The sequence below is a fragment of the Uranotaenia lowii genome, chromosome 1 (genome assembly GCF_029784155.1).
Source record: "Uranotaenia lowii strain MFRU-FL chromosome 1, ASM2978415v1, whole genome shotgun sequence".
NCBI lineage: Eukaryota > Metazoa > Arthropoda > Insecta > Diptera > Culicidae > Uranotaenia > Uranotaenia lowii.
This window is the reverse complement of record NC_073691.1, coordinates 34581846-34606523: the sequence shown is the minus strand read 5'-3', so window position 1 is coordinate 34606523 and position 24678 is coordinate 34581846. Positions and strand designations below refer to the sequence as shown.

Here is a 24678-nt window from a genome sequence, read left to right as displayed (position 1 = left end):
GAAAATCCGCATCTTGCGAAAACTTTGCGCGACGAATTTGGTTGTTTTGACGTTTGTTTTCTCGCTCATGGCTCGCTTTGGTTCGTTGTATGCGTGCGGCTCGTTAGGGTTGGGCGGTAGTCGCTAGAGCGTTACGATTTTTTTGGCCGAAAAGTTTTTGCTTTCGGTGTTGAATAAGTAATGTAAAAGTGATTTTTACATTTAGTTGCGGACAAATAATTGTTTGTTATCGGGTCAATGCAAGATGATTGCACATAAAGAGAAGATGAGGAAAACTATTAAGAGGTTTCGCTGTCCAAAGATTTGATGGAATTAGAAGCACTCTCGCAGTTATGTTTGGGAAAGTTACGGAGTATGTTTGTGAAGCTGCGATTTAACCAAAAATATTGGGATATACGCAAGTATTGCGATTAAATGCTGAAAATGTTAACCAAATAATTGGGATTTATTTATGGCAGATTAATCTGTTGGGCTAAACGTTATAAAGCGACCAAGTAAGCATACAGTGAGAGGAATGTCAGAACCGAATTCGTTTGTTGTCATATGTAATGAGCCTATAGAAATTGTAAATAGTAGTATTTAGTTTTATTTTATTCAAAGTACATTTTATAAAGTGCATAAGCCAAAATTTTCAATGTTTTCCGTTACGAAAATTTGGTTTTTCTCCAAAAACCAAATTTTCGTAAATCAAGTCTGGAGTTATGTAGCAGTCGCTCGTTTGAAAATTTTAGAACATAAGATCCAATTCTCGAAATCGACCAAACTATATTGGATCCGCCTTAATGTACTCTCTTTTCGATCCCTTTTTCAATCCGATCAACTGGTCGGTCGATTTGTGGCTCAGGATGGCTCTCTTTACAGTCGATTTCGACAATTGTTCGAAAAGTTTTGGAAAGAGACGGATAGGACCAAAGAAAGTATGTAAAACGCGCCGCTCGTTAGATTCGTAAATTTCCCGAAGATTTCTAAAGAATGCTCGGGAAATGACGTACTTCCGCTGAGGTCGTAGGTCCGAGGTCATTGGCCCTGAACTGAGGATACACGCTGCAGTTCACTTTGATCTCGGCAGTTATCGCGAGTGGAGGTCAGTTGATCGCGTTTAGAATTCTTTTAAAAAAGTTAGAGTTTTTTGAACGGTAACATAAGTGGCGAACATTTTAATTCCGAAGCTAATTTCGTTTATTTTCTCCCAGCTAGTGCCAATAAAGCTGGTTAGATTAGGGCATAGTTAACCAGTGCGTGATTTCACGAAAATTGATCCAGGTAAAGTCGTGCATATGCTTGAACATTAACCGTGCGTGGGCTAACCATTATGCCGTATGGCCAAACATAGTTTTCGCCCTAAACTACAGCTAACGAGGCCTTCCACCATACGTCAACCGATATTGTCGATGATCAACGGAAGAATCGACGGGACGAAAGCTATCGCCGCCACCCACGCTATCGTCCACGCCGCGGTCCACACCATCCAACCGACATCACATTCTGCCCTGCAACCAGGGTAGCAGCATCAGCAAGCAGCATTTGTTCTGCTAGCCATCCGTCTACGTCACGCTCTACCACAGCTTATCATCATCATCGAGAGCGAATCGCCGCCGGTCGGCTACGTCATCATTCGATCAGCCGAGAGCCGGAGTTGTAAGTAGAGCCGAGAATAAGACATCTTCTGGTGAGTCGATGACCATTGCATTGTTCTTTTTTCCCTCTTTGGGCTTTGCAGCGCGTACTGCGAGACATCGACCACGCTGTGCTCTCTATATGGTGCAGCGTGGGGTTTTCTTAGCGTCCATGAATGACGCCATCTAGAATTTGCGCATAATTAAAATTATGATTTTCCGGAATTGTTAAAATCCGAACTTAAAACGAATTTTAGGCTGTGTGGAGCATAAAGTATGCATACATTACAGAATTTATAGACGCCCACACAGCCCAACTCTATTCACTCGAGTGCCGGCAGCGTTACGCTTTTCTGCCGGATAAGATATGGCCCGTTAGCACCAACGGTTCAAGCTAGATAGATTTCATTTGCACGCACTGGAATAGGAGGAAAATGTTAGAGTAAGAGGAAGATAGATCTAATAAGATTATTCGATGTACATCACACGCTACGAATAATAACACATGCATTATGAACGACACAATTTGAAATCAACTTACCATTAAGAATAAATCTACACATCGATGTAATCACACTAAAACGTCTTAAATACAATTCTTAACGCCTCCTAATAAATGTTTTTGGTAGAAGAATTTTGATGTCTCGTCACTTTCGCGTAACGAATTCCTTGCCCGACGCCACGTGCGTCTATTTGAATTGGGCTTTCCTGGTTCCACGACCGATAGCGTGTTGGTTTAGAGTGTTCTGAGGCCCAATGATGAGTAACTCAGGTATGAATGACTTCTCACCGTATATTTTTTAGGAATCTTGGGGTGATTTAGGCATTCTAATGAAGTGAGTCCAAGATCTTTTCTTGAGTTTTACACCACATTCATTGTCAGCCTATCTGAATCGGTCCTTATAACATTTCGGACTATCTTCGGGACCTGCCCAGGAGAGAGTCTCAGCCGGGCAAACAAACCGTGGTGTGTAGTCTCCGGAAACGGAGTGGCGCAAAAGCTATACGCTTAAAGGGGACCGACCAGAGCAGGCTACAAAGTACCCAGCGAAAAAATTCTAAGAGAGTCTAAAACAAGAGTGATCTATTTTTTCTATAGTATAATTAGAAAAAGATGTAATGTTTGACTCTTTTTGATGAAAGTTTAGTCTTTTTCAAAAAATTAATAGAAATAAATTGTGTTGATAAAATTTTACATGGCCTGATGCAAAGATCAAACCGTCAATAAAATCTATATCTCAAACAGTGTAAAATTATATAAGTCTGATTCAAAGTTAAATGCAAATTTTAATCTAGCGCCATTTTATATTCCAAGTTAGTTTGCGCGTCGGACACAAAGTAAACAAGTCGCGAAATAATCTGAAAACGAAAGTGGTAGTATAGTACAGCAGCACTTCCAGAATTTACAAAAGATGGTAATTGTTTATGAGACGTGCATTTAGAATGCTGTTGAAGTTGATTAGTTTTCTCTCCATTGCATTGGTATCCAGAAAGTAATTATCCAGAGAAACTTTTGCCATAACAATTCAAGTGTGCAGGAGATGCTGACCGAAAAATCATAATGTTCCGGAACCATTCGAGGATGCTGGTGACGATGATCTGCCAAACATCGCCGTGCTGGGAATCATCGGATACAACAACAATTCCAACCTGATCTTGATACATGATTCTCAATTCCAGTTTTCAAAACTGTTTTCAAACCCTTGCTTGTCGTGGTAAGCGCTGTATTGTTGCGATCCCGATCTTTGATCTAGAAGATATTTCAAATTTGCGGATGTGACAACAAGTTGGATAATTAAACTCAAAGTTTTATCAAAATATTTTGACATTTTTTGATTGCAGAAAATTTGAATAAAATCTATGTATATAAATTTTCAATTATCTGTAATCAGTTTGTAGAGATTCTTGGATGCAATTTTTTTTTCAAATCTGTATGATTACAGAAAAATTTGCATATGTGTGTCTTCTGGAAAAGATATATTCAGCATAATGGTTCAAGGATCGATCCACCTTAAAATCGAAGCAAAATCTTTGCAAGATCGATCTTTCAAATTTAGGGAGCAGTGCAAGCTGAAGGCTGCCTTTAGGTTTAACTTTTCATGACTTTGGTTTAGTGTTTACGACATATCAAAAACATATGCATGTACCCATATGACCAAATTTCAATTTGAAATTATAGGCGCGATAGACAGAAATGAGTCTCAATATTGTAGCTTGACTGATTCACACAATTTAACCATTTTAAGTTGGAGCACTTGGTGAAGCGCTAATTTTGAAAAGGCTACGGATTTTTGGTGTTTTCAATACCATCAATTCAGCCACAGACCATGGCGCAAAGATAACGTGTTCAGCTATCATCTACACACTAAGATTGCATTTATCCCGCTCGGGACCGTGATTCTTCGTATCACAGGAACACTGCTCAATTCAAACGAAATTCTAATGAGAACTCACTTGAATCTCGGGACGCCTCAACTCTCCTGAAAGCCAAGACAAACTTGCTACGAGAGCACAGGAACTCTAACAAACCCCGTGAATTCAGGACAGTGTCCTCCTGAATCGTCCTTCATTCCTATCTCTTTCTACCCCGTTTCAAAAAACAACCGTATTTCTTTTTCTTTCTCGCCAGTGCACTTCGGAAAAACCAAAAAACCTTTTTATTTAATAGGTTAAAAATCGGATTGGATTTGAAAGAAAGGGGAGAGTTCACCAAACCATTGCAGAACTTCCTACAAGCTCGGAATGAACGCGTCTCGAACTCACAGGAGAATTTCAAAACTACCTGCAATTTACGTTTCGAAGCTACAGGGTAATTTGACAATTGTTTTCCTGAGCTTTTTTGCTGTCCCGAAATCGTCCTGTAATTTCCGCCCACAGGAGAAAAGATTAAGTGTGTAGAAAGCTCAAGTTCAATTCTTCATGCATTCAAACTTTTCAAGTATAATTTACACCAAGAGTAGAGGCAATATTAAAATATGAATTTGAGGAATGTAAGTTTTAAGATGTATGTAGATCAAAATGAACGTTTTATTTTTCTAGAAATACTTTGTATTGTGATCACATTCAAATGCTGAACAGCCTTCTACCGAATTTCGATTATGAAACTGGAGAGTTTCAATATGAAGATAAATTTTGAGCTGTGTATAATGCTTTTAAGTATTGATACTCCATCCAAGGCTGAGTAAGCTTTCAAGTGACCGTTCTATGAAATTTTTGATTACTTGAGCATTCGATAATAGATCTGGTTTTCCTCAAATATATAGAAGTGAAAAACGCTATCTATGAATTCGAGATATTTGGATTCTAATTAGTTTTGTCTTTAACAGTCTTTAGGATGATGCTGGTATCAACATTCTGCACGAAACTAGAAAATAGAAAATAGAGAAAGAGACTTCAAAGGATCGACAGATCGGAAAATAAACCGATTTAATCGATTTTTCCAAGGCTAAAAAATCGATCCATAAAATCGAAAGTTTGGGTTTAAAAGATCGATCTCGCAAAGATCCATCCAAGATCCTAATGTGGTGGTAACACTGGATGATTGACACGGCAGCTTAGCAGTCGTGTGTGCGTGTAGTAAGGATGATTAGACAATAGAGTGTCGTGCTCGCAATCATCGGCTACACATCTCCCCCTACACAAAGATTAAAAGTTAAAACGAAAACATTTTTTATGTAAAATTTCAAACTGGGAATAGGTAAACATTCATTTATTTGATTTCTCTTTCTCGATTTTTACCCAAAAAACCTTTGTGAGCGCAGTTAAAACTCCTTTTGTGCTTAGTCCTGTCCATATTTAAATCTTTTATCTCAATGCTCACTCTGAATTAGTTCATTTTCGCCATTGTTTTATATTACATTTTTAATATACTTAGAAACAAACTACACAGAAAAAATTGTTTCCTGTAAAATTACGCAAATGTCTTGTAACAAAGGGGAGCAGGACATTTACCGTAATTTTACAGGTCGAGAAACAAATTACGTATTTTTTAAGTGTACAACTTTTTTACAGGACATTTGCTGTAATAATAAATGAATATTCGTTAACTTTTGAGGAAAACAATTTAAAATTACAGGTTACGTTAATCACAGGTTGATTTATTTTAAAGGTTGCAGTTTCAGTGACACGTAATAGTCAAAAAAAATTCTGTGTAGCTCGTAACACTGAAATATCGAGGGGTACTTTTATTTCTTTAGCCACTCGTGAACTTTCTTCAATCCTGGATCCAGAGTTTTTCCTAGAATCTTTTTCCACATGTGCAGCAAATGGGAATAGCAAATAGAAATATTTTAAGCAGATGAAAATTTTAAATTGAATTAACAATAAAAATTATCAGTTTGCGAAATTTTGTGATTTGCATTCCTCAAGGAAACATTCATCTTGATATTTCTATTTTGATTGTAAAACTCAATTACGAGTCTAATCAAGATCTGACTTTTCAATATAAAATCAGAATCTGTCTGAACCTAGCTTTAAATTTTGACTCTGTTTTTAACATTTAAAAACGATTCCTGAAATATTCAATAAAACATTTTGTCTCAATTCCAGATCAGAATATTCAATATAAGCCAAGAAGTAAGTTTTATTTCATGAATCTGTAGTTTTACCTCCGAAGTTTTTGGTTTCAATCTGAATTGATTATATCATTTGAGGCCCTCAGAGCCAAAGGGGTATAAGTGACAAAATGGTCGATTTTAAGTTAATGATGCCAAACGATTCTTCATATTTCAAACTATATTTGTTGTTTTTTTCAGATTTATTTATTTTATTTACATACTTTTAAGTTCCAAAGCAAAAAAAAAATCAAAATATCAAAATATCCAAAATTGACTTCAAACTCGGTGCTGCAACGTTACCGGGAGACCCTTACGGTGGATCGAGCAAAATAAACCAGACGTAAAAGTGGAACATATGACCGGAAGCTGCGAGCAAAGGTAATTTGATCAGTTCACAATAATCCTGGGATCTCCTTGCGTGATTTGGTGAAAAAGTTCAAGACGAATTTGCGAGAAGGCTTGCGGTCGTACCTATCATGCAAGCAAACACCCCAACAGGACGCTGAAACAAAACCTGGTTGCCAAAACCACGGAAAGGAAGTTGTACGAGAAAGTGTTGATCAAGTCAAAATGGGTTTTGGACAAATACCCGGTAACAAATTTTACTTTGCGAAGCGTAAAGGGAATGTTGCAGGTAGATTCAAGTTTGTTTTCGCAGATAAATTTGCTCGTAAGTTGATGATTTGGCAAGGGATCTGTAGTTGTGGGAAGAAGACTAAGATTTTCATCATTGGGGACACAATGAATGGAAATGTTTACAAAGAAGAATGTCTTCAGAAGAGGGTTTTGCCATTCATTCGGTCCCACAAAGGTCCGGTGAAGTTCTGGCCGGACCTGGCAAGCTGCCACTACCCAGCTAACATGAAATCGTAATAGAAATGATAATCCAAATCGAATATTAAGACATTTTCAATTCATTAACGACAAGCTTTGCCAAAAAAAAGTTGAATCGGATAGTTGTTTATTCAATTCGTAAATATGTCTGCAAAAAGTTGAGAATATGCTAATTCAACATTTACGATTTCAGTGAACTGATTTACGTTAAATGGGCGGTCCATCAATTGACACTCTTTCCAGTCTTCTCTTTTGACCGGTTCGTAAAAAAAATAATCTCACCCATAGAGCTATAGCGTGCAACACATTAGTTAATGAGTTGGCATCGTGGTAAGATATCGGACAGCCAACTCGGAGGACTGGAGTTCAAATCTCGGTTGGGGAAATTTTTTTTTCGTTTATTTTGCTTTTTGTGGGAAAATCGAATCGTTGGAATCAAAAGTTCAAAAATTCATCCGAAAAGCTGACGAATGATTTTTATGATTTTTTTCTTTAAAGTGCAATGAAAACCCTACAAAATGACATTTTTACTTTCCTACCAGATACTATGTGAAACAGATTCTAATAACAGATCATTTCTAATGATGATTCTAACTGATAAGTTAAAGACGAAATATAAATATGCAAATCTAAACATAATTAGGTTATGTTAAACCAGAACCTCCGAAATAAGTTGTATCGCATTCTAAATTTAAACTCGGAACTAAATTTCCATCAACAGAGAAATTTTTTGAAAAATTGCAACAGCGTTCTAAAAAGTTTTCGAGGTTTTGGCATGGGTTCTGAATAAAGGTTAATACTCTTGAATAACCTCAATCATCAAAATTTTATTAGGAATTTAAAATTTTGAGAGTAGAGTAGAATATCTACTTGTGGGGGGGGGGGGGGGGTGGTTTTACCCCCACAAATCTCTCTCTCCACCCCTCCCCCCTTTCCTACGGCCATGACTTAAATGACCATTTTTTTTAAACCTAGCTTGCTTCCACAAAATTCGACTGATTACCAAAACACTCTTCATGATGGTCCTCCTGATCCAACGAAAATTTAGAACAGAACATTTTCCACTTTGGTTCTCCAAGTCAAACGTAATCTCAGGAATCTGAGAACACTTTAGATATTGATCCCTCCGATTCAACGTGAAATCATAAAGTGAACCTTCAGAACACTCTTCGTGTTGGTTCTCTCGATCCAACGTAAATTCAGTGAACCTACAGAACATTGTACATGTAATAAAATAGAATAAAATAATAAATAGAAAAATAAAATTCATTTCTTTTATTTTTCTATCCGTTTGAAAAATTTCATAATCTTAAGATGTTCTTACTTAAAAATACATCACTTTTCACCTACAAGGCCGATATATTAGGTAGTTTAAAATGATTTTAACGGTCGCCATTGGAGGAGAATAGTGAGTAGTTCGCACGGTTCCCAAGAGTACGTATAGCGTTATCAACTTACTTAAAACATCATCCAGAAAACAATTCCTCAAACAATTCAACTGTTGCTGGAAAATTTATTCCAACTCAATAGGAATATAGGTGCATTTGTAAGTGCAGATAGGTGGTGCAAATTGGACAACATAACTTTTCTCCCTTATCGGGGAAAATAACTCCCTTAGAAAGCGTACATGAGCAATAAATCAAGGATAAGCGGTGTGTTACAGGTTACTTTACTTGGACTTGCACACGCACCTGTTTGTGTGCGTGTGTGTGTGTTGATAAGAACGTGTGTCAGTGGGTGGTTGGGTGCATTTTTGTTTCGGTGTTGTTTGTTTTTGGCTTGGTTACTGGCGATGGTAAAAGTCTGGTTGGGTTCAGGTGCTTCAAGAAATGCATTTATGTATTTATAAATAAGAGGTGTGCTCTATCCTTTTCTCGGAGCAGGTGTAAATTTCGGACTTAACGTGTGAATAAAAAATAAAGGAGCGAAACTGGCAAAATGTACCAAGTAAGATTAGCGTTGAGTAATGTGGTACAAAGCAACAGCGACAGTGGCCAAAAGGTGGTGCACGTGGCAAGATTACAACAAGGTGGGAAAAGGGAGGTGTTCTGTTTTGCAATGCATATTTCACTAGGTACTACAGGCTATTGCAGCATGATTTGGTGGTAAAAGGGTCATTAAAATATGCAAGTGAACGACTACAAAGCTGATGGTTGCGAGAATGAGTTGGAGCTGCCCCCATCCCTTCTCTCTTTTGGGGGCACATTTCGTTCCCTGTGATGTGGTGGCTTGATGATGATGACTTCCGTCCGATTCGATGTCGGACAACAATAATGGAAGTTGGTAACGTGAAGTTGGGGAGGGGAAAATCAGGGAGCCCCCACGTTCAAGGTTAATGGGAAATGCAGTCTGGCTGGGGTGCAGCAGGATGATGATTTGATGTCGGACATGATGAGTGCTGCCAGGCGGCAACTGATTCGGGGTAACGATTCGACTGACTGCATTCCAAATGGGATCCTTGATGTGTTTCGTTTATTTTAATGGGAATAAAAATGTATAGCAATTTGGAAACGAAAATCGCCGGATATTTTTCGGGACTTATTTGAATATCAAAGGTCATCTGATCTATCGAATGGAATGCTGTTTAAATTTATTACTTCAAATGCCTGAATAATAAAATGACATTCTCAATAATACACTGTCACCACTTTCAACAACTGCGTCCCAATTTATCGCTTTTCCTCATGGCAGCTATCTTTCCGACATTAAGTAACAACGTGCGAATGGAAAACATAAACTTTGCAAACACGGAGAAAAAAGACGGCTGTTGTTCTAATTATTTCAGCTAGTTATGCCAATAATCAAAGTTTAATTGATTTTTTGCATCCAACTATAAATATAATAGATTCAACTGTACATTTCTGGTTGATCTATCACATTCAGCTATAAATATTATAAATTGATAACAAAGTAATGGTATAATTGATTCAGCTGTAAATATGTTAGATTCAGCTGCAATTATATGATTGATTTTATGCATTCAACTATAAATATAATAGATTCAGATATACATTCCTGGTTGACCACTCACATTCAACTATGAATATGATAGATTGAACTGTAATGGTATAATTGATTCAACTGTGAATATGATAGATTCAACTCAAATGTGTTATTGATTTTAGGCATTGAATTATAAATATAGTAAATTCAACCATATTTTTATGATTGATTTTTTGATGCTTGCATTATTACTACACATCCAAACACTAACACAGGAGATAATTAGCAATGGAGGTACAATGTTATAGCACATTTGCTTTTTTTAATAAAATTGTGACAACATTTTTCCTCCCCTCAGGTTAATTCCAACCAGCAACTGAATTGCGAGCAAAGGGAACGATACTGCTGGAGAATTTGGTAGTAGACATCCCGGTTGGATGGCACCGATTTGCGTTTCATCGGAAAGCAGAAATGGCTGGACCATGGCGAATGTAGTATGGCAGTCTCTGATTGGCAAAAAGTAGAAGAGGATTGGATGCGAAGGAGGGAATGAAACGCAGCCGAAATTTTGACAGCTGGCCGTTGGCTGGCTGCCTGGGATGCCAGGTGTTCTGATTTGTTTGTAAAACACGGACTTTTGCCAACCGTCAGGGAGTCAGGACAAAGATTTTACCTTGATGTTTGCAAATATAATCCATTGAAATGAAAAAAAAAATCCGGCTGACTTCCGGCCAGTTTAGCTTAGCTGGAAGAGATCGATCGACTTTGTCAGATTTGTCGGTAACGGTGAGTAACATTAATTATGCATTACTTATAAACAATTTATGCTTATTCAACCCTATTTTCTTCCATGAGCAGTTTGGTAACTGGAAGCAGCATAAATTCATCGAATCGGATGGAAACATGGCGAGGCATGGCATTCTATCGTCCGGGAAGCGGCTGGCCTTCCTGTAGGAACATCCGATCTTCATCGAGATGAAACAGCTGCTTCACGATGACCTCCGTCTGTTGCCATCGCTGCTCCAGCAATCCGGATCTGATGCGTATCATTTCGTAGAACCATATGGAGTTTTTGGCCATGCTGAGGGGACGGTGGTGGCGGCAGCCGTGGCCGTTGCGTAGCGCAAGATGAAGCCTCGACTGCCGCTTCGATGGTGAACATCCTGAGTCCGACATTGATGCCATCGATCGGCTGAAGGAGCAAGCAACAACCAGTTTAGAATTTTGGTTGTTTGGTCCGCCCTCAAAAACCTTCACCATCACGGTTAATCACGCCTATTTCGGAACATCCGGAAAGTGCGGAGTGAATTTCAATATTATACAAAAATAGAGTTTCGAAAAAAATGAATTCATTGAATACTCAAATCGTTTCTTTATTTCCGGAAGTCCAATGTAAATAAAATAAAATAAACTTAAACCCAATACGGTTTTAAATTTTTTGATCTTTGGCCTACGATAAGCTTGTGCATAGACATAATAAGACTTTTTTCCAAATTTCTCTGATTTTTCATCTCTAACACCTGGCATCCCTGGACCCCCTTTTTTGTAAACACTTCAGCCAGCTATCAAAACTTTTTTCAATATGGCTGAACGTGCTATTTGGGGGTACCATACTAGAGTCATCATGGGCTGGACAATGCCAAAACTATTGATGTGCTGGCCGCTAACCCAAACAAAGCAATAACATATTATTCGTTGTTAACATAATCTTTTTTTGTGCTTGCAATTTAAGAAAATATTTATTCACCAAAATGAAATTAAAAACTTATGCAGGAAAACTATAAATAAAAACAACAATGAAATATAGTTGAATGCTTAAAATCCATCATAGAAGAATAATTGATTCAATCATATTTAAAGTTTAATCAACCATAGCTGAATAATTGAATCTACAATATATTTAGTTAAATGCCCAACATCATTCTGTTTACATATTTATGGTTGAATCAATCATGCAATTGTAGTTGAAGCTATCATGTTTATAGTTGAATCCATAGAATCAATCATACAAATACAGTTGAATATTTAATAAATATAGTTGGTCCAGAATCAATCATCAATATGTCGATATATGCGAAATATTCTGGTTAAACCACACTTTTTTCTCCGAGTAGTTTATTTCAAATTTGTGTTTTAAGAGGACGCTAATAGCACTTGTTTTACTTTGTGCGGTGTCCACTAGACTGTATCAAACGGTTTTAAGTTCCTTTTCGGCAAATTTCGGTGACACCAGAATTTGAAATGGGCTGTAGCAAAAAAAAAATGTATGGAGAATGTGACTATTTTTTTGTTTTCCCATATGCAAAACTTTTTTCGTGTCATTGGTTGGTTCGATTGTCGTGAAAGTTGGTATAAAGGGTTTACTGGGCCGGAAATTGTTTCTGATAAGTTACAATCGCCTCCCACTTCGGAAAACGGGAGGTCTCACATGAAATCGACGTAATTATGAAACAAATTCATCCACGTGATTTATATCATATTTGGTAGTAAAAAGTCGGGTAAAACGGACACTTTTAAAACTTCTAAAATCAAAATGTTTGACACAAATTTAATTATGGGAATATGTTTGCCTATTTGTATCAACATTTTCAAGATCCTTTGTTGATTTACAGCAAGCAAGGTCTCATAATAGTAAACAAAAAAAACTTTGAGGATGCACAATTTGATGTAATTTTCTCTACTCAGAAAATAGTCCGTAACTTGCAAAAATTTTGGAAATTTCAACCGTGTTGATTAGGCAGCGAATTTTGGTCGGCGGGCTTGAACAACAAACGTTTTGAAAAAAAGTTGTTAGATCGGTTAAGACGGACACTTCACGGTCGGGTGAAACGGACACAAAAGTTTCTCCAGGTATTCCAATTTTTTCATCGGTTTGATACTCCATATGCCTTCAAAAGACGTTGCCATGATCAATTGTCGGTCAAAAAGCATTCAAAATCTCCAACAGGCCATAAAATCTGTTAACAGTTGATCCGCGGTGAAAAAAGAGCCTGTAACATACGGAATTCCGAAAACCACACTGATTTGCTAGCGTGTTCGAACCAGTTGGTTCCATTTGGGTTTAAAAATATTATTGAATGGTTAATTCACAAAAATATGTCTGTACTAGTACTGCAAATTTTCCGGCAATATAAACCTTTTCTACGCAGTGTCCGTTTTACCCGACCATTTTTAAAAGTGTGATTTGCAAGCATGTTTTAAATGGCCACAACAACAGTCTTACTAATGTTAACAGGCAATAGGAAACTTGTTTCCAATTACCTTCCCCATCATAAGACAATACAGGCAAACCCTCGGACAAACTGTGCGTTTTTTTGGTGATGAACCGTGCAGATAGACTATGACAATTAACCCTTGTTATCTGCCCCAGGTGGTACAAGATGAAGATGAAGATGAAGAGGTGGTACAAGATGAAGGTAGAAAATTGTTGTGAGTTCGAGTGGTAAATTCCTGGCAAAAAAAAGTTGTGAGTTCGATTCTCACTGGCGACGGATTTATTTTTTAATTTTCTTGTTTCTGGGATGAACTATTCAAAAGGCTCAAAATCCCGTAAAGTATTTTTCTTATTTCGCTTGAATATTTGTATATGTAGTGCAGTCAGTCAGTGCATTTTTGGCCCACAGTTAGCTCCGATCGGTATTAAAACTTTGAAACCTCTTCTTTGGGTGTACAAATAGTTAACACAGTAAACGAAAATTACCGAGTTCGGTAATTTTTTTTACCGAAATCCTAACATGTGTAAATCATTAAACTGTTCGGTAATTTTTTCAGTTAAAAATAACGAACATCGGTAAATCGATTCTTCATTTACCGATGTTCGTTTATTTTTTACCGAAAAAATTACCGAACAGTTTAATGATTTACACATGTTAGGATTTCGGTAAAAAAAATACCGAACTCGGTAATTTTCGTTTACTGTGAAGAATCCAAAAGATTTTCAGTGTATGATTGTGTTCTGTGGAATACATAAAATAAGCCTAAAATTTTCAAAAAAATATAAAACGCGGATATAGAAACTGGACACCTAATAGTGAGAAAATTTTGTGCTAACTGCGTTCTTTTAAAACCAAATTCAAAAAAAGACTTATATTTTCCACATACAATCATATGCACATTACTCATTGGAAGGATAGCTGTCCTCAAGAAATGCGATTTATTGGGGTGTGGTTCAAGGTCGCCGAAAAAAATCAGTTTTTTGCGAAAACAAATTCTGACTTTCAGTAATTTTACCCAAAAAATCTGTGATGGTTTTTTGTGAAGGAAATAGCATGAATTCTTTAAAAAGTCATGAAAAATTAAGACTTTTTTACATTTTAATTGAAAAACCCCGATTGAATACACTTGACCGTGGATTGTAGCCTTTCCAACAGCCTGTAAATTATATATGGGTACTTATGACACAAATAATAAACAAATGAAAGATTTTAAATTCTGAATTATTAAATGATGAATCAAGCTTTTCAATCGCAGTAGAACCATAGTGAATTGAAAAGTAAAAATTTCAATGTTAATAGGTAGTTTTTTAAAGTATTGCTACTTTTTCAAATAAGTATCATAATTCGCAACAAGTTGGTGGTTTTTGAATGACTGAATCCTGGAATATGATTTTTTTTAAATAAGTAGAATCTCAGGGTACAACTTTTGGACTTGAAACATGATAATTTCAAAATAAAAGAGTTTCATTGAAAACATTTATAATGAAATTTAAAAAAAGATGCGCAACCACGTGTTTCGAATAATTCAACGTTTGTTCTGAGTAACCGTAAATTGTCAAAAATATCGAAATTTGTAAAATGAACAAATGATACAGAATGAACAAAAACTACAAAATTGATAATTTTGGTGAAATCGAAAAATGACAAAAATGATCAATCTAACGAAAATGACAAAATTGACATAACTGAAAAAATTATAAAATTGATAAAATCGATAAAAAAATTTACTAAATTGACGATATATTGTCTTTTTTGCTTATTTTGTCAGTTTTGTCATTTCTGTAAATTTTGATAATTAGGTCAGTTTTATAAATTTTGTCAAATTGGTCATTTTCCATTCAGTCGATTTTTTGAATTTGTTCAGTTTTGTCATTTATGTCATTTTTGTCATTTTTTGTCATTTTTGTCATTTTTTGTCATTTTTGTCATTTTTGCCATTTTTGTCATTTTTGTCATTTTTGTCATTTTTGTCATTTTTGTCATTTTTGTCATTTTTGTCATTTTTGTCATTTTTGTCATTTTTGTCATTTTTGTCATTTTTGTCATTTTTGTCATTTTTGTCATTTTTGTCATTTTTGTCATTTTTGTCATTTTTGTCATTTTTGTCATTTTTGTCATTTTTGTCATTTTTGTCATTTTTGTCATTTTTGTCATTTTTGTCATTTTTGTCATTTTTGTCATTTTTGTCATTTTTGTCATTTTTGTCATTTTTGTCATTTTTGTCATTTTTGTCATTTTTGTCATTTTTGTCATTTTTGTAATTTTTGTAATTTTTGTAATTTTTGTAATTTTTGTAATTTTTGTAATTTTTGTAATTTTTGTAATTTTTGTAATTTTTGTAATTTTTGTAATTTTTGTAATTTTTGTATTTTTTGTAATTTTTGTAATTTTTGTAATTTTTGTAATTTTTGTAATTTTTGTAATTTTTGTAATTTTTGTAATTTTTGTAGTTTTTGTAATTTTTGTAATTTTTGTAATTTTAGTTATTTTGTAATTTTTGTAATTTTTGTAATTTTTGTAATTTTTGTAATTTTTGTAATTTTTGTAATTTTTGTAATTTTTGTAATTTTTGTAATTTTTGTAATTTTTGTAATTTTTGTAATTTTTGTAGTTTTTGTAATTTTTGTAATTTTTGTAATTTTTGTAATTTTTGTAATTTTTGTAATTTTTGTAATTTTTGTAATTTTTGTCATTTTTGTAATTTGTATAATTTTTGTAATTTTTGTAATTTTTGTAATTTTTGTAATTTTTGTAATTTTTGTAATTTTTGTAATTTTTGTAATTTTTGTAATTTTTGTAATTTTTGTAATTTTTGTAATTTTTGTAATTTTTGTAATTTTTGTAATTTTTGTAATTTTTGTAATTTTTGTAATTTTTGTAATTTTTGTAATTTTTGTAATTTTTGTAATTTTTGTAATTTTTGTAATTTTTGTAATTTTTGTAATTTTTGTAATTTTTGTAATTTTTGTAATTTTTGTAATTTTTGTAATTTTTGTAATTTTTGTAATTTTTGTAATTTTTGTAATTTTTGTAATTTTTGTAATTTTTGTAATTTTTGTAATTTTTGTAATTTTTGTAATTTTTGTAATTTTTGTCATTTTTGTAACTTTTGTAATTTTTGTCATTTTTATCATTTTTGTAATTTTTGTAATTTTTGTAATTTTTGTAATTTTTGTAATTTTTGTAATTTTTGTAATTTTTGTAATTTTTGTAATTTTTGTAATTTTTGTAATTTTTGTAATTTTTGTAATTTTTGTAATTTTTGTAATTTTTGTAATTTTTGTAATTTTTGTAATTTTTGTAATTTTTGTAATTTTTGTAATTTTTGTAATTTTTGTAATTTTTGTAATTTTTGTAATTTTTGTAATTTTTGTAATTTTTGTAATTTTTGTAATTTTTGTAGTTTTTGTAATTTTTGTCATTTTTGTAATTTTTGTAATTTTTGTAATTTTTGTAATTTTTGTAATTTTTGTAATTTTTGTAATTTTTGTAATTTTTGTAATTTTTGTAATTTTTGTAATTTTTGTAATTTTTGTAATTTTTGTAATTTTTGTAATTTTTGTAATTTTTGTAATTTTTTGTATTTTTTTTTATATTTTTAATTTTTGTAATTTTTGCAATTTTTGTAATTTTTTTATTTTTTGAAATTTTTGTAATTTTTGTTATTTTTGTCATTTCTGTTATATTTGTATCTTTTGTAAGTTTTTTTGTATTTTTTGTAATTTTTATAACTTTTATAATTTTTGTAATTTGTAAGTTTTGAAATTTTGTGTTCGATGTTGACGTTGAAAAATAAAACCCTACAAAAAATCTATAACCAATGTTATGGATATGAAACTTAATCTTAGAAAAACAAAGCTCTCAGGATGGATTTCTGGTCCTTTAACGCTCAGTTTATTTTCTAAAAATAAATCCATTTTAAGCGACAGTAAAGTAAACCATTCACAGTGGTGGATGTTGTTTTTTTTTTTGTAGGGGGGAAGGAAAAGGAAACGATTCTACATGTGAATGGATGGATGGATGCTTTTCATGTGGGTGAATCGAAATGGGTGGGTGGCTTTTCGATGGTTTAAGCTGGTTCACTATTTTAAAGGATCAAAATCAAGACTAAGAGATTCGAAAGGAATGAAGTGACCAAATAGAAGGAAAATTTCTGGTAGCGTTTCATATTTACGACTGAATCTTTTCTGTGCATTTGTTGATTAATTTTGACTCTCGATTTCCGGGCTGAAATCCGATTACGATCGTTTGGGAATCCGCTTCCAATTTGAATCCGCGTTTTGGTTAAGCTAATTTGCGCTCGTTACTCTTTTTCACTTGAGGAGATTGTTTTTGTTTTCCTGATTTTATTTCCTTTGTTTTTTGTAGCAGCACACTCACACGTCATTTCATCACACCGTCACTAGTAAGGGTACCTTTACCATCACCAAAAAAAAACAACCAGCACCCAATTGTTTAATGTTTTTGCACTCACCCAACCCCCTGAGGGGAAAACGGAAAATAAAGTATGGGGTAAAAAAGTCAGGAGGAAGCCAGCAGGGTTGGCAGATTTTCCGCCTCGCTACACGGTGCTGAACAAACACAGACACACACACATGAACACACGAAAAGTTGTGCCGCATTTAGTTAGTGAGCCAAAGTTTCCCTTATTCAGTCCTTAACCTTCGACCATGGATGGCTGAAAGTAATTCGGAAAATAGAGAAACATTCAGACACATGGCACACATACAAACACACACACAGACACGCACGTGGTTGAGCGCACATGTTAACATACATGTATCATTCTGCTTTTGGCCTCTCTTCCTCCTGCTGGGCTTCTACTAATGTTTATCTTCCGGAGCAGGATCGAAAAATTACTGCTAGTTACAATACACATAACAAAGAAGAAGCCTAAAATAAACGATGCATTACAATAGCTAAAGGGGGGAGCTGGGGAAATGGGGGGAAATAAAACAGAAACTATACTTTTGAAGAGCTACACATGAGTCTGCGAGGTTGGGAGAAGACTTTTATAAACCTTGCCGTTGCTGTTGTCGTTCGCCGAAATTTAACAATAGCTTGATGCTGTCATTCGAAAATTCTAGTGTTGAAATTTTTTAAATAGAAACAGCCTTGAATATTTTGACAATTTTGACAATTTTGACAATTTTGACAATTTTGACCATTTTGACAATTTTGACAATTTTGACAATTTTGACAATTTTGACAATTTTGACAATTTTGACAATTTTGACAATTTTGACAATTTTGACAATTTTGACAATTTTGACAATTTTGACAATTTTGACAATTTTGACAATTTTGACAATTTTGACAATTTTGACAATTTTGACAATTTTGACAATTTTGACAATTTTGACAATTTTGACAATTTTGACAATTTTGACAATTTTGACAATTTTGACAATTTTGACAATTTTGACAATTTTGACAATTTTGACAATTTTGACAATTTTGACAATTTTGACAATTTTGACAATTTTGACAATTTTGACAATTTTGACAATTTTGACAATTTTGACAATTTTGACAATTTTGACAATTTTGACAATTTTGAAAATTTTGACAATTTTGACAATTTTGACCATTTTGACAATTTTGACAATTTTGAAAATTTTGACAGTTTTGCTCATTTTGCCAATTTGGACAATATTGACATTTTTACAATTTCGACAATTTGACAATTTTGACAATTTTGACAATTTTGACAATTTTGACAATTTTGACAATTTTGACAATTTTGACAATTTTGACAATTTTGACAATTTTGACCATTTTGACAATTTTGACCATTTTGACAATTTCGCCAATTTTGACAATTTTAACAATTTTGACAGTTTTGACAATTTTGACAATTTTGACAATTTTGACAATTTTGACAATTTGGACAATTTTGACAATTTTGACAATTTTGACAATTTTGACAATTTTGACAATTTTGACAATTTTGACAATTTTGACAATTTTGACAATTTTGACAATTTTGACAATTTTGATAGTTTGGAAAATTTGGAATATTTTGACAATTTTGACAATTTTGACAATTTTGACAATTTTGACAATTTTGACAATTTTGACAATTTTGACAATTTTGACAATTTTGACAATTTTGACAATTTTGACAATTTTGACAATTTGACAATTTTGACAATTTTAACAATATTGACAATTTTGACAATTTTGACAACTTTGACAATTTTGACAATTTTGACAATTTTGACAATTTTGACAATTTTGACAATTTTGACAATTTTGACAATTTTGACAATTTTGACAATTTTGACAATTTTGACAATTTTAAGAGTTTTGACAATTTTGACAAATTTGACAATTTGGACAATTTTGACAATTTGGACAATTTTGACAAATTTGACAATTTTGACAATTTTGTCAATTTTGACAATTTTGACAATTTTGACAATTTTGACAATTTTGACAATTTTGACAATTTTGACAATTTTGTCAATTTTGAAAAATTTATAGTTCTGGTCGATTTTTTATTCTTTTGAAAAAAATTATTTGGATATGGACAAATTCTGTTAAGCTTATCCTTTCTGGTTTGAACATCTGATTTTTTGAAATGAATGTCACTGAACTTATTTTTCACATAACTGTTGCACTGGATTTATAAGAATTCTGTAAGATTACTGAATTTCAATATAAGGATCTATATTTAATAATTTAAGAAAAGTTTTAATGCTGATGCTACATAAAAGAGAACGACTTTTCAAGCCCGTTCTGAGTTTCGTTTAATCTAATATAAGGCCCACAAAAATTCAAATTAATATCTATAGATTCAAATTTCAAAAAGGCGTAGCAAAACAGTGTTATTTTGAGATTTTTTTCCAAATTTCTTGAGTCCGAATTGAGAGAAATAAAAAAAACTGAGAATAAATTAATATTATAGAACCAAGCCAGAGCAATTCGTATCTTTAATTCCTAGTCCCGAAATACAAACTAAGATACTTTAACCTCAACCAATTTAAATACAGAGTTTGGGGTTTTTAATAACATACCTTAGAATATATTTCAAGATTCACGAAATTTCAGGATGAGGATTATAGAAGAGGAAGTTCAAATTAGGCCGGAACAAATTTCAAATCCTTCTTTTGTCACTCAAAGCTGGAACATCGCGAGGGGGGATAATTAAAATTGGAAAAAATTGCACAAAACCTTATGTACAACAAAGTTGCAGACAATATCATTGCACAAAACCTGTGAATCAAGTAATTTTTCATCGAAAAATTAAATAAAATAAAGAATACAAGAGGATAAATAACTCCAATGTTCTAAAATTAGTTTTTGGATATTTGTATTTTTTACATAAATTTACTTAAAAAACTTTAAATTCATTTATTTCCCCCTTCGGGTTTTTTGGAAATTGTAGGGCGGTGACATTAGAAGAAATTGATATTTGTTCCAGCCGCCAGAACAAATATCAATTTCTTCTTTTGTCACCCCCTCCCTTCGAAATCTCCGAAAATCCCGAAAGGGGAAATAAATAAAGTTTGAAGTGTTTTATGGAAATTTTCGAAAATTTTATCAAAAATCCGAAAGATTAAAAGAGTTTAACAAATTGTGAACGATAGGAGATTTTTCACTTTTTGTATTCTTGATTTTACTGAATTTTTGGATAAAATATCACTTGATTTATAGATTTTGCGTAATGATATAGTATGTCATTTTTTTGCATGCAAGCTTTCGTGGAATTTATTCCAATTTATTTTGTTTTCGCATTTTTTATTAAAGGGTGTTCACGATGAAATTGCCACACTATGACATTAGGTGGTATGAATAAGAAAATAGCAATTGCTTAGATAGCTTTTACTTAGCTCGAACTTTAGAATGGCGAAATTTGAAAGCATTTGATCAACTAGATATGAAAAAGCAGAGTATAACATTTACTTTCAACCAACTCCGGATTAAAAATATGCATGTCATTCGAAGTATTTGACTCACAAAACTGCTCGAAAATAGCAAAAGCAATTACTAGAGCTTCATTCATATCAGGCATTGCTCTAACTTTTAAACAGTTGGGTCAGAACATATAGTTGTTGCCACTGGCCCTTCCCCCCTTGGAAATGCGGCCCAACAGCAGGCGGTCCCGCAGTAGAAAGAAGAAGAAGAACAGTTGGGTAAAATTTTAGGAAAATTTTGGTGGCTTTAGTTCATAGTGCATTGTTTACATCCTGCAAGTTTTTAAGTCCTGTGATCAAAACTCACGAAAATGGAGTCAAAAGAATAGCTCGTGCGTGATAAAATCTTGTGCATTCATCACGAGAACAAGGATCTCTCGCATCGTTCCATCGCTAAAACGTTGGGAATCGCGAATTCCACGGTGTCGCGAGGGATTAACCACCGATCGGAAGCCCAGAAGTAAAAGAAAAAATCAAAAATCACAACCGCGTAGTTGGGGCCTTCAACCGAAACCCGAACGCTTCCGTTCGGGATGTGGGTAAGAAGCTGCACCTAAGCCGAAATTTTGTCCAGAAGGCCAATACTAAAGCTGGGCTTCGAACGTTCAAGTTATAAAAGGCTCCTAATCGCGACGAGAAGCAGAACAAGTCCGCCAAAACCCGTGCCAGGAAGTTGTTCCTCAACATGCTGACGAAAGTTGAATGCTGCATCATGGACGACGAAACATATGTGAAGGCCGACTTCGAACAGATCTCCGGCAACCTGTTTTTCACGGCCAAAGATAAGTTCAGCGTTCCGGAGCATGTTCGCACCCAGGACACGATGAACGGACAGGTGTACATGAAAAAATGCCTCCAGAAGCGGCTGCTTCCTCTACTGAAGGCCCACAACGTCCCAACAATCTTCTGGATTTGGCCTCATGTCACTACTTCAAGGACTTTCTGAAGTGGTATGCGGCCAATAATGTCAATTTTGTGCCGAAAATGTTCAACCCTCCCAACAATCCGGAGCTCCGCCCCATCGAGAAGTACCGGGCGGTTATGAAGTACTTCTTAAACGACCTCAGGTAGTGAAGACAGTCGAGGAACTGAAGAAAGTACGGGTTTACATGAAAATAACGGTTGATTCACAGGTTGTGCAAAATCTTATGGCCGGGGTAAAGGCCAAAGTGCGGGCATTTGCGTATGGACTCTAAATAAAATACGTGTAAAATGGTAAAATGAATGGTTATTTTTCAATCCCTGAAAGTTTGATGGCAATCGGATGAAAACTCGAATTTTGCGAATCAATTTTGTGTGTGGCAATTTCATCGTGGACACCCTTCATCCCCCCCTCGCGATGTTCCAACTCCGAGTGACAAAAGAAGAATTTGAAATTTGTTCCGGCCTTATTGAAAGCGCTAATTGCTAAACAAAAAGATATTTATAAGTTTTTAACATTATATTTACTAAAGCAGCTAGGTTGAATAGGGACAGTTTCCGGATGGTTTCATTTGGTTATATTTCTCAGTTATGTCAGCTATGAGCTAATGCTTGGATTTAATTTGGGTGTTTAGTAGAAGAACAGGACAGTATTTAGTGGAAGGACAGAGAAAGACATTTGTGGTGTATCTAGCTAGGGGCAAAAGCAGTTAGAAGTATTAAACTAGCTAACCAAAAGTTTAAACCCTAAATAGCGGATTGGAATTTTTTGACAGATATAGGATAAAATTAATAAACAGATTCAATAAAACTAAAATCAGTACGAAAATGCATGAATAATCGAAAAAAATGAAAGCATTGTAAGATTAAGAGTTGAAAATAAAATTTAAAAAAAATATGCAACCTGATTTCCACTGTATTATTTATCTTTGAAACATATTTTTCTGCTCTTCGTTATAATCTTCCAGCACAAAGTTACGAAAATGCTTGAGATCGGAATATATCTCCGCCACTTGAGCCCTCAACAAAGCAACGAACGAAGGCAAAAAATTGATGATAAATTAGAATCCAAAATAATCGGATTAAATCGTCCTTAGCAGGCGGCGAGCGCGGCGGCGGAAATAATTTTGCAACGTCGAAAGGCAGAAAATAAAACCCGGCAACGCAAGAACGAAACACGACGTCAGGAGCTTTCCCGATGCGTGAGACCAGCAAATTATTTTTCCCCGGATTAAAGTTCAAGGAAAAAAAGGAGGAAAATCGGTGAGGAAAACATTCATCTATCCTATCCGGTCTTGTCGCTGGCAAGAAAATAAACATCATCCATTTCGGCTGGAGACAGGCGAAGGCGACGAAACAAAAAAATAAAACAAACACAGTCGAGGGAAGCAAGGAAAATAGGGAAAATAATGACATCGAATGACAACAGCAAGGACTAATACAACGATAACAACGGGTATGAACTAAGATCAACAACAACAGCAACGGCTAAGAAGATAACAAAGAAACTAAAACAAAGTAGTCGTCTTGTATGCTTTTTTTTGTTTTTGGAGAAGTTGGACAACCCCGAAGTGGGAGTAAATCCCTAGATAAATAATAAAAGGAAGAATTTGGTGGTAGCCTACTAGATCGGACAAGGCAGCTATTCCGTAGAACGTGAGCAGCAAAACTCCTCCGCAGGGACTGGTGATCATGGTTTCCTACGTCTTATTAGCTTTTTCTTCGAATTACGTTTCGATATTTCAGGTTTCAGAGATAAAATGTTTCACGAATTTTTCTTCTCCCTTCTCTGAGGGTGCCCTTTTTTCGTGTTTCTTGCACAGGAAAAAGCACCGTGGATGATGACGAAACCTCGAGTGGCCCTTTGGGGAATGGAAAATCCTTGACCTGGCTCCTTCTGCACTGATATTTTTTTTTCGAACCCCGAATTGCACTCGCAAATTTTCCCATTAATGCACAAACACTTCCATACGTTTCGTTAATCACTTATTAGAAAGGCAAACGAAAACGAAGGAAAACACTACTGGAAACTTTTTTCTTCCAGGAGAAAAACACATTTCCCTCGTTGTTAATCCATGAGCTAGCGCGATGGGTAATCTAATTGGTTCCGTTTTTGAACTTTCTCCTAGAGTTAGGCAATTTTTCCCGATGGCAACAGAACAAAAGAAGCCAATAAGCAGACTCGAAACGCCCGAAGGTATGCACTGCCTTAGAAGAACATTGTTCACTTCGCACTTTCCCTTAAAATTTCACCGATACCATTGACCAAAAACGTTTAAAAGACCAATGTTCCGTTTCGAGCGAACCGCGAGCCAATTTCCGGGGCACCGAAACCTTTTAAATCCGAACTCCGAGAACGGAAATTATTTATTTTATGTCCTGATGGTGGCCTTTCTTCGTCGTCACTCACTTTTCGCCCAAATGTGTTTTCCGTACGAGCAATGGGGTGGAAATGTGTGAAAATTCTGTTTGTCTTCCTTGCTTTGCTCTCCCTGGTACAGGGTTCAGTGGAAAGGGGGTGGGTTTGGAAAAACCATGACTTGGGATGATTCTGTGCATGGGCACAAAATATACCTCCTAATCGCGTGGTTACTGGTATAAACGTATAAATGATAGGCATCTGACAGTTTGGGGTGGTATAAAGTTGGAGCCAATTTTTGAGGAGCGCATGTGC

At 34.5% G+C, this 24678-nt stretch overlaps 1 protein-coding gene across 3 annotated transcripts in view; it reads right to left on the bottom strand.

Annotated features, from left to right (window-relative positions):
• Positions 1-24475, bottom strand: part of LOC129740623 (dual specificity protein kinase splA) — a 40698-nt gene extending 16223 nt beyond the window's left edge. The window contains exons 1-2 of one of the 3 annotated variants that reach the window (XM_055732360.1): positions 23630-24475; positions 17339-17646 (exon numbers count right to left, since the gene is read on the bottom strand). In XM_055732360.1, coding sequence (XP_055588335.1) covers positions 17339-17359 — 21 coding nt within the window. In that variant the 5' untranslated portion in view covers positions 17360-17646; positions 23630-24475. The remainder of the gene's footprint in view (positions 1-17338; positions 17647-23629) is intronic. The other 2 variants (XM_055732367.1, XM_055732352.1) reach the window with 2 other exon arrangements.
• Between the last annotated feature and the right edge of the window lie 203 nt (positions 24476-24678).